Below are 13,542 nucleotides of genomic sequence, written 5' to 3'. Positions count from 1 at the left end.
AGCTGGCCAGACTATATTAATTCTAGCTGATGATTAATTTTATTAATCTGATAATTGGACGACTATATAATATTAAAAAAATTAAATAATTTTATTCGTCGGTTTGGCTAACGACTAGCAACAGCATAAAAAAATAACAATATCAATTGACCTGCAAATGACACTTACACACTACAATTGACGTTTACACATAAAAGTAAAAAAAAAATAGTGTGAAAACTGAAAACTCAAAACTTATAAAAACAAATATTATAAACACTAAATATAAAATTTATATTTCTCTAAATAAATAGAAAAACGAAAGAACAAATAAATATTAAATTGTGGCCAGAAAATGTTAATATCTGTAAAAATTTTCAAGAAAACGGAGTATATTACCATTAAGACTTGAATATAAAAATAAACTTTCATTTAACGCCCACAAACGGAGAGAATGGATGAGGAAAGCAAGTATAAATTTGCAGCGTGCACTTACTTCGCAAAAAACCACCCAGGAGAAACATGCGGCAGTAATGGACTACCCCTGACACCAAGTTCTGTAACAATATTGGGCCGGGCACAACGATTGCTGACCATAGAACATGTTAACCTTTGCACTTATCTGGATATAATTCGCGGAAAACATGGTAAATAATATTTTAAACAATCTCTTGCTTAATGCTTTTATGATGAAGCATAGATATTTTCAAAAAGACTGTAGGTAATTATTATACTTTATAAAATTCCAGAAAGGATCATTGTAGTAGCTGAAACAATTGGCAAATCTTTATCTGAACATACATCAAAGTTTTCAAACCAGGAAGTGCTAAATATATCTACTCAGGTGGCAACAGCAATGAACTTTCTCCACAAACAGGATGTTGTCCACAGAACTCTATCTGATGATAACATTCTTGTAGATTGCTGTGGAAGGGTTAAGCTCTTTAATTATGGAATGTATTACATGACAGATGGTGGTAAAGAAGTTCCGTTCCCACTAGGGTATGTATTGTTAATTTATGTTTCAACTTCTTATAATATTATCTGCAAGTGTCCAGCATGAGCTTAAAGCACAGCAACTACAAACAATTTAACCATGGATAAGTTACATCTGTAAGAAACTTCATACCACAGGATGTTGGCTAGATGTCTACCTTTTCCTTCCATTAATCAGGAAAGCATTATTTGTATTATGATTTCAAGGGTGTCTAAGTGAAATATCAAGTACTTATAAGAAGTTTACTTAGTGATGGCAGCTGTTATTGAGCAGTTGCATATTGCAGGTTTACTGATGCTTACTCTCTGCATCATTTGCACTACAACAATTTTGGGAAGTTTCATTATGGAGCTAGCAGATGTTTTTTTTTATGAAAATAAGGGACAAGACGAGCAAGATGTTCAGCTGATGGTAATTGATACACCCTTACCTATTACAATGCAGTGCCACTCAAGATTCTTGAAAAACACAAAAATTCAGAGTGGTACTACAATTGCGCTCGTCACCTTGAGACATAAGATGTTAAGTCTCATTTGGCCAGTAATTTCACTAGCTACAGCCCCCTTCAGACCGAAACAGTAATGCTTACAGATTACTGCTTCACAGTAGAAGTAGGCACTGTTGTGGTACCCATAATCTAGCCAGCTTCCTGTGCAAAGGAGCCTCCTACTGGTTTATTATTTGCTAGTATCTTCTTATTTCTAAGCCCTATGCTTAAAACCATACAGTTAACATCATTTTGTTTACAGTATCCCAAGATATTTAAGTCCGGAAACAATATTGGGTGGTGCCGGCCCTGCTGCTGATGTTTGGAGCTTTGGTATTATACTTCTAGAGCTATGCATTGGTAAACTATGGAATAATTTAAAACCAGGACCAATCCTTAGAAGAATTCTTACATTAGTGCATGCCAGTAATCCTGCAGAAAGAATAGCTAGAGAACATGATTGTTTCGATGCATATAAGGTAACAAATTGTTTCTGTTTGGAATCAACTTTACAAACACAGCCTTATCCAAAGATGTTAAGTAAATAAAAATTAGAAATGATTTAGACATTCCATTTAAATCACAGTACAGGTGTATAATATGTTAAAGTTTTGTGTTCATATCATGATGAAGATAGTTGAAGATATCCAAAAAAGTCAAGCTGGCTGAGAGTTTTCATTGAAAATGCAGCATGATTCCTTTGAGTTATAAATAATAACATATAAAACAGGAATCAAATCAAATTAATATTAATGTAAGTGTTTCATTAAAATATAACACATAGTAATCCACATGGTCTATGCAACAGGCTGATGTCCATGTAAAATATAATGAAATAATAAAAAATTTAACAAATAAACAACCAACTTCAAAAACACTATTCGAAAAACAATAGATTATGGTAGATGACTTAAATATCCGGATAGCATAAAAAAGATTCGGCCGAGTATCGTTAATTTGCTCCTAAGAATTGAAGAGTTCCGTTACTTTGCCATGGATTCCGTAATCATAACCTAACCAAACTCTCGCCAAACTATCTTTGAAGTAAGTATATCCTTTCCAATAAAAATAGAGTCATCGAAATCGGTTGGCGCGATATTGAGTTATTCGTAAATTTATCATCCACTTTGCTATACGTATATATAGCAAATTGAAGACTTTAATGGTTTTCTCATGGATGCCACTGTCAGATCTCGACCAAATTACAATGGGACTACACGGGAAACACCAGCTTTCAAAAAAATAATTATCAAAAGCGATTAACCCAGTCGAAAGTTTTGATGTAACAAACATAAAAAAAACATACCGACGAATTGAGACCCTCCTCCTTTTTTGAAGTCTGTTAAAAATTTGATTTACTTTCCAATATTTTTTTAAATTACAATCCCTCAAAACCCCAAAATCTCTTTTGTATACCAGTGAACGCATATAGAACATGGAAGCATTTATGACACTTTAAAATAGCGCAACTAAAACTATACCGTAGTGGGCAGGGCTTATAAACTGTACCTTATGTACTGTAATAAAATGCATTTTATTTTAGGGATGGCATTAAGCATACTGTAGGTAGTAGGACATTTAACTAAATATCTCTTTAGTTACTAACAGATTCGGTAATGTTCAAGTGTTTTTAATGTTTCTTTTCTACTCTTTCTATATATAAAAGTGTACGTTCCTTCACATTATTTTAATTTTAGATTAGTAAACATTATGGATGTTCAATTAGATGCTGGGAAATGATTACGGATTTTGAACCCGGGACTCTAGCTCAGTAGGCAGCGTCAGTAACCATTAGACTATATGGCTCATAAACTTATTATACCAGCGTTATAGATAAACACTTTCTTCATTATCTCGAGACTAAATTTAAAATGCTCATATGTGCTAGTGTTACAGATGTGTTAGTGAATTAGTGAAGTGTGAAGTATTTTGCTCATGGTCAATCCCTATGACAAATATTGATAAACGGCGTCATATTCACGTAAACAATATTCTATTTTGTTACATATAGTTTTTAAATTAATATTTAAATCTGTAGAAAATAAAGTGCATATAAAATGTAATACAAAACATTTTAGTGAATGTGTTCAACGAAAATAAGCACCAACTTTCGCAGTATAGAAGAATCAGTACCTGTGAAATGTTTCTTTATTTGGGTTGTTGATAACGACACAATGTAACACAGAACACGACACGATTATATTTATTATTATTATCCGTTAAAACATAAAACAATTACGATAAAAACACTGAAATTAAAATGTGGTTCAATTTGACAGGAGACTAATGGAAACTAAATTGTTTCAAAACGGTTTCACGGTCCATCTATTTCGTCTCTTTCTCACGCCTAGGTCAGGATAGTAATCTCACTCTCACACAGGGTTCGTCTATTAAACTAGTATACTAAGTTTATGATATGGCTATATAATATATTATATCTATAGATTATCCTGAATACATTGTGTATTGACGTTCTTTCCATAGTTTTGTTGTATGTGGAAGGAAGTTCGTTAAGAACAGTAGGGTAGAGGAGCTTTCTAATGCTGTGCCACTCAGGATTCTTGAAAATATTTGGGTTAAAGATTCTAAGCGGCACTACAATCGTCTCCTAGAGACATAAGATGTTAAGACTCATTTGTCCAACAATTTCGCTAGCTACGGCGCCCTTGAGACCGAAACACAGTAATGTTTACACATAACTGCTTCAATTCAGCTGTTTTGACTCAGATAGATGTTATCAGGTGTAACAACATTTGCTGGTCCTGTCATAAATATTAAGATTAATTAAATATTTGATGTGATTTGATTATTAATTTATCAAGTATTTACATTTTAGGGATTGCCCCAAAGTGTTAGAGATATAATTGAAAAATGTTTAAAAATATATCCTGGTGAAAGGGCAACATTTGAAGAACTGGTTGCTGAATTGAGTTTGCTAAATACAGAGAAGCCACTTGATATAAAGCGTCCAAGAGGCCTCTTGGACTGTAAGTTGCAGTTTCTGTACCATTGGTGGCAGTTAGCTGGTGGTGACATAATGGCGGAATTAAAAAAGAATGGATTAGTGAAGCATAATCCTCCTATATTGACCATGCCTATGTAAGTATTTACCTGGACATTACTAAGTTGACAGACATATATCAGCCGACGTGGGGGAGGGGATCAAGCTAAATATTTGTAAATCTCACTGGGGGGTGGCAAATATTGATTGTGGTTTGAAATTACGTTAATACTCACAAATGCTAGCTACCTGAGTTACCTAGTTACCTTAGGTAGGACCACTGGAGTTCCCGTTAAAGTCGTATGGGCGACCGTCCTCGACCTCTGGTGAGCTGCATGACAACGCGATCTATGGCCTCACTCTCGCGCCGGGAGACGTGTCCGAAGAACATTAGTATGCGACTCTGTATTAACACCGAAAGGCGTTGTTTTATGCCAAGTTCATGAACTAGGAAGAATGGAGACGTTGGTGCGAAATTCGGTCCACGAAACTGCCAGCACTCTCCTCCAGGACCACATCTCCAGAGCATTAATTTTCTTTTTCTCAACTTGTCGTCCACGTCTGCAGCATACAAAAAATATGGGAAAAACAAGTTTCTGTTCTTCCATATTTTCTTAAATTTGACCATCGCAGGTATCGCTATCGCCATTCGCCGCTTACTTCATCTACGCATCCTCCATTATTTGAGATTAAAGCACCAATATGTACTTATGATTGCACGACCACGTAGTTCGTAATCTGCGTTAGGTCTGGCGAGTTCTTGTTCGTTCTATCTTCAATCATCATCCTTGTTTTACGTTTCACCTGATGTTAAGTGATCACCTCCACCCCCCACATTCTCCTGTAACAACAGAGGAATCACAGATTCCTGCTGTGTTGCCATAATTTTGATGGTATCTTTTAAGAATAAGTTTTTACTGTAAGTGTAACATCGATGCTATTTACTCTAGTGACCTAATATTGTCATGCATTTATCATATATATAATTTTTTTTTTTTCAGAGCTATACTCCTTGACGGTTGTCCTGTCGGTGGAAAAAAGAATATTTTATTTGACAGACGGATCGCCAAGTACAGTATAGACATATTAAATAAACGTTTGGCACACATTCTTATCCAGGATTACTATCCATTGATTCAGGAGAGAAAGAGAGAGTATGATGGTATCACTTTGCCCAAGATCATACGAGAAAAAGACACGGAGTATCAGTTCCATAGGCTCATATGGTTCGAGCGGTTGTTGCATGTAAGTCTAATTTGGCTTTATTTAGAATTACAAGTTCATTCTAACTCAAAAATATTTATTCAAAATAGGATTTGAAAACATATATCGTTAAAACACACGTCCAAAACTACCACCCATTCGAAATAGTATGCCGCAGACCTGAGAAGAACGGGCGCAAGAAACTCAGCGGGCTTTTTTTTCTTAATCTATTTGGCATGTATTATTGTTCAATAACATTTATAATTAATTAGCCTGAGCGCGTACGCTCCATTCCCAGTCTGTGGTATGATTAAGAAAATCATTTATGTTATTCTAACGTTCTTAGAATATTTAACAACAGAGTTATGATATTTCATGTAAGGTTAGGGTGAATAATTTTAATACAAATAAATTGTTAATATATTATTTATTAATACGGCTTTACTCACGTTTTTGTCGGTGTCGGTACCGACTAGTTTCGGACCATTTGGAAGTCCTTGATCAGGGTGAGTGTGGTGGGTTCGCGATAACGTCCCACCTCTTACTGTGGATTTGGGCTCGTAGTGCGCGGCTGGACAGGGCGGGGGCCGCCGGTGATAACGAGCACGGTATCACTGACACTGTAAGAGTAAGAGGTGGGACGTTATCGCGAACCCACCTCACTCACCCTGATGAAGGACCTCCAAATGGTCTGAAACTAGTCGGTACTGACACCGGCAAAAACGTGAGCAAAGCCGTATTAATAAATAATTTAATAATGACTCACGAAAGTTTTAATTATTTAAATTATTAATATGTCTATATTTAATTCAAATAAAAACGGCCTTTGTCTAGTGACATTTTGGGAAGGGCTTCAATTATTTTGTTGTATTATTTCAAACAGATGTTGCCAGCAGTTTCTGATTAAAAAAATATGTATACTCCTAATACGTATATATTTGCTCATCGGTCAGGTAGTAATCACAACATATCGTAAACAATCGCGACTGGCTACTCAGGATTATGGGCGCAGATAAATTTTTCTTTTCACTATGAATTTTGTAAGTACTTTGTACTGTGAGCGAGACAACAGAGGGCGATATTCACAATATAGCTAAATATACTAATTTAATTTGTACCAAAATTCAATGACGATACGGGAATCGAACCCGCGCCTCTCAGGTTCTGTCCGAGTGCTCTTACCAACTGAGCCAACAGTCCGACTGACGCATCGTCCATGAATTTTGACACAAGTTACATTTGTACATGTCAATATGTTAATGAAAACAAGTAGTTCTTAATATAATTTCCTTGTGGGTGTTTCCGGGATGATACGACATCTTCAAAAAAAGCGCTTACACCTTCCTTAAAGGCCAGCAACGCTCCTGTGATTCATCTCGTGTTGCTAGAAAATGTGGGCGGCGGTGATCACTTAACACCTGGTGACCCGTACGCTCGTTTGTCCTCCTTTTCCATAAAAAAATAGCAGAATAGTTTATTTAATTTAAATACAATGTGCTGGTTAGTAATGTTCACAGGGTAGAGTGAAGTAAGAAAGGATATTTTGACAAACAAGTCAGTGCAGCTGAAGGCGCTAAATTTAGATATTCTAACAGTATATTTAATCCCAGAAGTCATTCTTTTTATTAGTAGTGCTAATATTAATTTTAACTAACGTAAAGTAAAGTCCAACTATTGCAGTTCCAACCTGCTTCGGGTACATAACCTTAAAAAAGATCTTTAGCAAATAACTGTTGAAGGCATGTTTTATGATTTCAATGTCACAGATTGAAGTAGGTACTGAAGCGAATGAGTCCTCTCTCACACGTGGGATCGTTATAGAATAAAACAATCTTCTTCTTTTAAATATATATATTCTTTAATTTTATTTGTGTATTAATCCTAGAAGTGAGGGTTATCACTTTAAAAACATAACATATTGTTTAGATTTACAAGAGCGATATCTCAAGTCAATTTCCTAATATGCAAATATTGGGGTTGAGCAATCATATCAACTGTAAAGTAGATCCTGTAGATGAACCCACAACCTGAGAGTTGAATAAAGCAAACAAGATTTTATAATAATACGTTACTCGAACGGTTGGCTCAGTTGGTTAGAGCACTGGCACGGAACGCCGGAGATCGTGGGTTCGAGTCCCATATCGTTCATAAAATTTTGTTTTTCAAATTTTATTTATATATATATTCTTATTTACACAATCTTTTACTTTTTATTAAATATTGGGTCGAAGGCCAACCGTTCCCACATAACATCATGAACTAATCTGTCTTATTCGATTATTTTCTCATCCGCGTCAATATTTAAATTTAAAATAAATTATTCTTTAACTTTACGACCAATCTTATAATAAGGAGTTCTTATATATGTATAAGAACTCCTTGTTACAGTACTGTAATGTTTCCAGGGGTATCCGCACACCGTGCAATATATACGGGCAGAGGCGGAGATCGACATCCCGCCCATGGTAAGAGGTGATGTGTGGGCGGCTTTACTGGGAGTAGTCGGAGATATAGAGGAGCAGTATGAGAGGATCGATAAGGAAACGCCTACCCCTACCGACAGACAGGTATTAATAAAACATCTCTGTCACATTGTAACATATCGGAATTCAAGCGCTTGTAACCTGGAGTGATTTATTATAATAAAAATAAGGGACGAGACGAGCAGGACGTTCAGCTGATGGTTATTGATACGCCCTGCCCATTACAACGCATTGCCATTCAGGATTCTTGAAAAACCCAAAAATTCTGAGCGGCACTACAATTGCGCTCGTCACATTGAGCCATAAGATGGTAAATCTTGTTTTCCCAGTAATTTGACTATCTACGGCGCCCTTCAGACCGAAACACAATTTAATGTTTACACATTACTGCTTCACGGTAGAAATAGGCGCTAACAAGTAATATGACTACTTGAGAGTTTAAAAAAGGGTTTTCGGTGTCCGAGTAAAGTTGGGGCAAATGCATTCAGAAGACTACTGTATACTCTAAGATTTCTCTTATATAGAACACAATTTAATTTACCTAATCATAGTATTCTAAACATTGTTTTGCATTGTATTGTAATCAATAATTAAGTTATAAAATCAAAGGACTACGTTATAATTAGCCCATTAAATAGAAAATTCAAGTGGGAAAGGTCTGCAGATTAAAATGTATCTGAAATACACCGAAAATATTGTTATACGAGGGCGGTACTGAAAATTTCGGGAATCAAGGAAGTGACACAACATTACTATATAAAAATGTATTTATTGCTTTTCGAAGTATTCTCCGCGAAATGTGACATATTTTTCCGTACCATGGAACCAATCATTGAAGCAACCATTCCATTCGGAAGTTGGGGTCTCCAAAATGGCCGTTTTGTAGGCGTCCACAGCTTCTTCAGGTGATGAAAATCTCTGACCACGCAATTTATTCTTTATTTTAGGGAAAGTATAGAAATCATTAGGGCCTAGGTCGGGGCTGTACGGCGGATGGTCTAATAATTCTATGTTTTCTTGCTCTAAAAACTCTTTTGTTCTGTGCGCGGTGTGAGAACTCGCATTGTCATGATGGAGAATGATGCGGCGTTTGCTCTTTACGGAGTTCTTTGTCCCTCAAGAGGAATAGTCGCAACATGGCCAGTTTTGGAGACAAACGTGGCCACCATTTTTGTTGCAACACTCCGTGAACGAATAATTTTTGTTGGCTTTAACTTATTTTCGAACACCCAAACTCGTGACTGGTTTTTTGTTTCGGGTTCGTACGCGTATATCCAGGATTCGTCACCTGATACGATGTTGTATACAGCATTTGAGGATCCTGCGTGGAGTGGATCTTTCGAGAGTTCTGACGCACCAAGTAACGCGAGCCGCTTTTTGCTCTTCACAGAACAAATGCGGTATCCATCGGGAAAACAACCTAATTGTTCATGCAAGATTATTTGTATTTGACTCATGCCAATGTCTAAAGTTGCCTGAATTTCGCGGTATCTCACATATCGATCTTCCTCAATCAGCTAACGCACAGCATTAACGTTTTCTTTGGTGACTGCAGTTTTTGGACGACCTTGACGGGGATCATCACTGAGCTTGACACGTCCACGTTGAAATTCAGCAAACCAGCGATAAATTGTGGTTTTGGATGGGGCTTCATCACCAATTGCAGAAATCATCCGGTCAACACACTGTTTTTGTGTTAAACCACTTCGAAAGTCATCGCTCTAGAATTTTCTCGAGTAAATTCCATTTTCTCAACGACTAAACAAGTTTGACAAGACCTTGTGACAAGACCGAGAATCTTTTTTTAAATAAATAAATGGTATTCGATTTTTAAAACCAAGGAATTTTCAATTAAAAAGATTTTAATATGACAGGAACAGTGGAAATATTCCATTCCCGATACTTTTAGTGCAGCCCTCGTACTTAGGCTACAAGTTATTATAATAATTTTGCAAAACACTATTTATAATAAGTGTTCAAAGTTGTCTTAAGTTACGATTGAAGCTATTATTTTATGTCAAAATCAATAAAGATATTATTCCATCCACTTTCGAATAGATATTTGATATAAGTATCGGTATTCGTATGCAACTATCACTTTTATTTTATTTATTTATTGCTTCAACAGGGTGAACACCAATACAATTCCTTAATAACTAACATAGATATATCTATTGAGATGACACCCCAATTATTGGTGCAAATCGAGATCAGTAACAAAACGGTCATAAATAGAGCATAACGGACATACATAGGACATAATTAAAACATTATATAAGAAAAAAAAAATATTGAGAGAGAGAGAAAAATTTAAGAATTTTACATCAACAACAAATTTCTTCTACAATAAATAATATAAATGTAAAAAATGTTAGTATTTCAAAATTTTAAATTAATTAAAACTGTGAGAAATAAATTAAATACGACAAGCGAGGGAAAAAGAGCTCATCAAATAAATGTTTCTTATTATATTAGTGACTAAACTGCAACATAAGACATATTTACACATATTAGCTTTCGAGTGAGGACTTTACAGAGTGCTGTACTTTCTCGAGCACTAGAGGGTAACCGAATAACTTTATAATAAGCACACTTCACGTATTTGAAATAGATGTCATATTCGCATGCAGGTCGTAGGTCTATTAAAGTAAGTGATATTCTTACAGATCGACGTAGATATTCCTCGCTGCCACCAGTACTGTTGGTTGCTCTGTGGCAGCGCCGGACATCGAACCCTCAAGAGGCTCCTTAAAGCGTGGCTGCTGACCAACCCGCAGTATGTGTACTGGCAAGGGCTCGACTCACTCACAGCACCCTTCTTGTATCTCAACTTCTGCAATGAAGGTGTGACATCAGTCGTTATTTCCAACATAGTGGAACTAGTTGCATAATAAACATCAATTAGAACAAGAAATAATAAGAAATTAATTGTTTACATTGAAACATTTGTGAGGAGAGTACATCACTATGGAATCAGAGATTCTTATCATACCAGTGGGAGACGACTTTCCACAGGATGCCGGCTGCAACTGCTATGACGTGACGAGCGCATTTGTAGTGCCGCTCAGAATTTTTGGGTTTTTCAAGAATCCCAAGTGGCACTGCATTGTAATGGGCAGGGCGTATCATTACCATCAACTGAACGTCCTGCTGGTCTCGTCCCTTATTTTCATAAAAATAAATATTTTCATAAAATCTTAATATGATACTATATTTATTGGTATAATACTAAAAGTTGACGTTACTTCAAAACGATCTCTGCGCTCCGCAGTTAGAAGAGTTAGTATACCCCAATAGTCCTAAATCCCACTGCTCGATTTTGCAGGTATGTGTTTTTTTGATAAAACTATTTTTAAATGTACGTTTAAGAAGTATGCAATATATTAGCGATAGGTTGCCTATAAAAAATTGGCCGCATGTAACTGTAATTTATTTAGTATACTTAATTAATTTTCTGATGTATTTTATATGTATTGTATGATGTATTTATGTATTTAATAAATTATACGTCAATTTAAAGAAAATTATGTAATGAATGGGGAAAAATATGGTGGCTAGCTCTCAGTCAGCCATAGCATAAGGGTTGCCAGGTGTAAACAGGTACATTTTTGTTGATAATTTACTGTCATCTGTTTTCATTGTTATTTTAATACAAAATTGATGTCTTATATTTACTATTTACGATAAATCATGATTGGCAGTTTAAAAAAAGCCGCAAGCAGAGGTTACCATGATTTCAATAAACGATTCTTGCTCCAGGTAAGCGTTTTTTTATGGAAAAGGAGGAAAAACAAGCGTAAAGATCTAGGTATAAAATGATCACCGCGCTAATGACGTATCCTGTGAAAGTGGAATTTGGCGATAGGAATCAGGTGAAACAGCTCTTCAGAACACTCCCCTAATGCGGTAGAAGACACACAATGAAGCGACGTCTCTACACAACGCCATGTGATCGAGCCGTTCACAGAACACTGAGTCCCCTGAGACAATTTGACCAGCGTTGTACGTGGCTAAATGGTTCGAGCTGATACTGGGGTGTGCCAGACCAGAGATGACAGCAGCGATGGAAAATCACGTAACAAATGGACCTTCTTTTGCGCTCACACTTACCTAGAATGAGAATCGTTTATTGAAATTAGGGCAACCTGTGCTTGCGTCCATTTTTTAACTGGCAACCATGGTTTATCGTAAATAGTAAATATAAAACTTTGATTTTGTTTTAAAATAACAAAAAACAGATGAGTATAAATGACTAACAATAAAATACCTGGTAACATCTGGTATCCCCAAAGTTGCGGCTGACTGAGAGCTGGTAACCACCTTTTTTCAATTCCTTACATAATTTCCTTTATAATTACGTAAAATTGATTAAAAAACATATACTTGTCCACACTTAACTGGAGCGAGGATCGTTTATTGAAATGAAGGCAGCCTCTGCTTGCGGCCATTTTAACTGGCAACCATTGTTTATCGTAAATAGTATGTATATAATATTTCTATAGACAACCTATCTCTTATACATTGCATCTCTAAACGTTTCTTTATAATTAAATATTATTAAAAAAAAACACTTACCTGCAGAATGGAACGGTGGGATCTTAAGCTACAAGGATCTAAATTGGTCCTTTAGTTTTTTTCAACATACGGCATATTAATTATTGTAGTGCTTATTCTAACGGTACCTGAATAAACAATAATTATATTATATATACATAATAACTAATAGTTTGTATGGTAAATACCACTTGTTCTAGCTCGCGCATTTGCGTGTCTCTCCGCGTTTGTCCCTAAGTTCCTCCACAAGTTTTTCCTGAAGGACAACAGTGCTGTGATCAAGGAGTACCTGGCTAAGTTCTGGCAGATCACGGGCTTCCACGAGCCAGAGCTGGCGGCTCATCTGCACGACATCAGCTTTGTGCCAGAACTCTTCGCCATTCCGTGGTTCCTCACTATGTTCTCACGTAAGTTCATTTAAAGGCTCAGTGCGGCCAGTGGTCCGCATTGTGCAATCGAGATCTTCAAGTTTCAACGTATCCTATTTATTTGCCAAAAAGTCTTAAATATTATTTACTGTAACCATGCATTTAAGGAGAATAGACCGACGGTACAAACTATTACTGTGAAACCCGCGTCAACGAGTTTTTGGGGATATGGGCGTGGCGTCAATGACGAGAACAAAAATTAACCAATCACATCGATTCCCGCCAAAAGCTATATAGAACTGTATATTATATTATATTATATTATATTAGCAACACAACATACTTTTTAATATCTATATTTATGAATTAAACAAAGTCAATTGTACTCAACAGTAATATTACAGTGAGGTTTGGTTTGAGCTATTGTTTGATTTCCATAACACAAAACGGGACGCGTTTTTGTCGCTTTT

The 13,542-nt window shown here is 36.0% G+C and overlaps 1 protein-coding gene across 2 annotated transcripts in view; it reads left to right on the top strand.

The window, feature by feature from the left end:
* Nucleotides 1-206: 206 nt before the first annotated feature.
* The window catches only part of LOC126974632 (TBC domain-containing protein kinase-like protein), a 28,980-nt gene continuing 15,644 nt past the window's right edge, over nt 207-13,542 (top strand). For both annotated transcript variants that reach the window (XM_050822142.1, XM_050822143.1), the window contains exons 1-8: nt 207-626; nt 729-981; nt 1,726-1,942; nt 4,300-4,562; nt 5,466-5,709; nt 8,073-8,234; nt 10,817-10,994; nt 12,905-13,111. In XM_050822142.1, the coding sequence (XP_050678099.1) occupies nt 434-626; nt 729-981; nt 1,726-1,942; nt 4,300-4,562; nt 5,466-5,709; nt 8,073-8,234; nt 10,817-10,994; nt 12,905-13,111 (1,717 nt within the window). In that variant the 5' untranslated portion in view covers nt 207-433. The remainder of the gene's footprint in view (nt 627-728; nt 982-1,725; nt 1,943-4,299; nt 4,563-5,465; nt 5,710-8,072; nt 8,235-10,816; nt 10,995-12,904; nt 13,112-13,542) is intronic.

This window comes from Leptidea sinapis, chromosome 33, assembly GCF_905404315.1.
Source record: "Leptidea sinapis chromosome 33, ilLepSina1.1, whole genome shotgun sequence".
Classification (NCBI taxonomy): domain Eukaryota; kingdom Metazoa; phylum Arthropoda; class Insecta; order Lepidoptera; family Pieridae; genus Leptidea; species Leptidea sinapis.
This window is presented reverse-complemented; position numbering and strand designations above follow the sequence as displayed.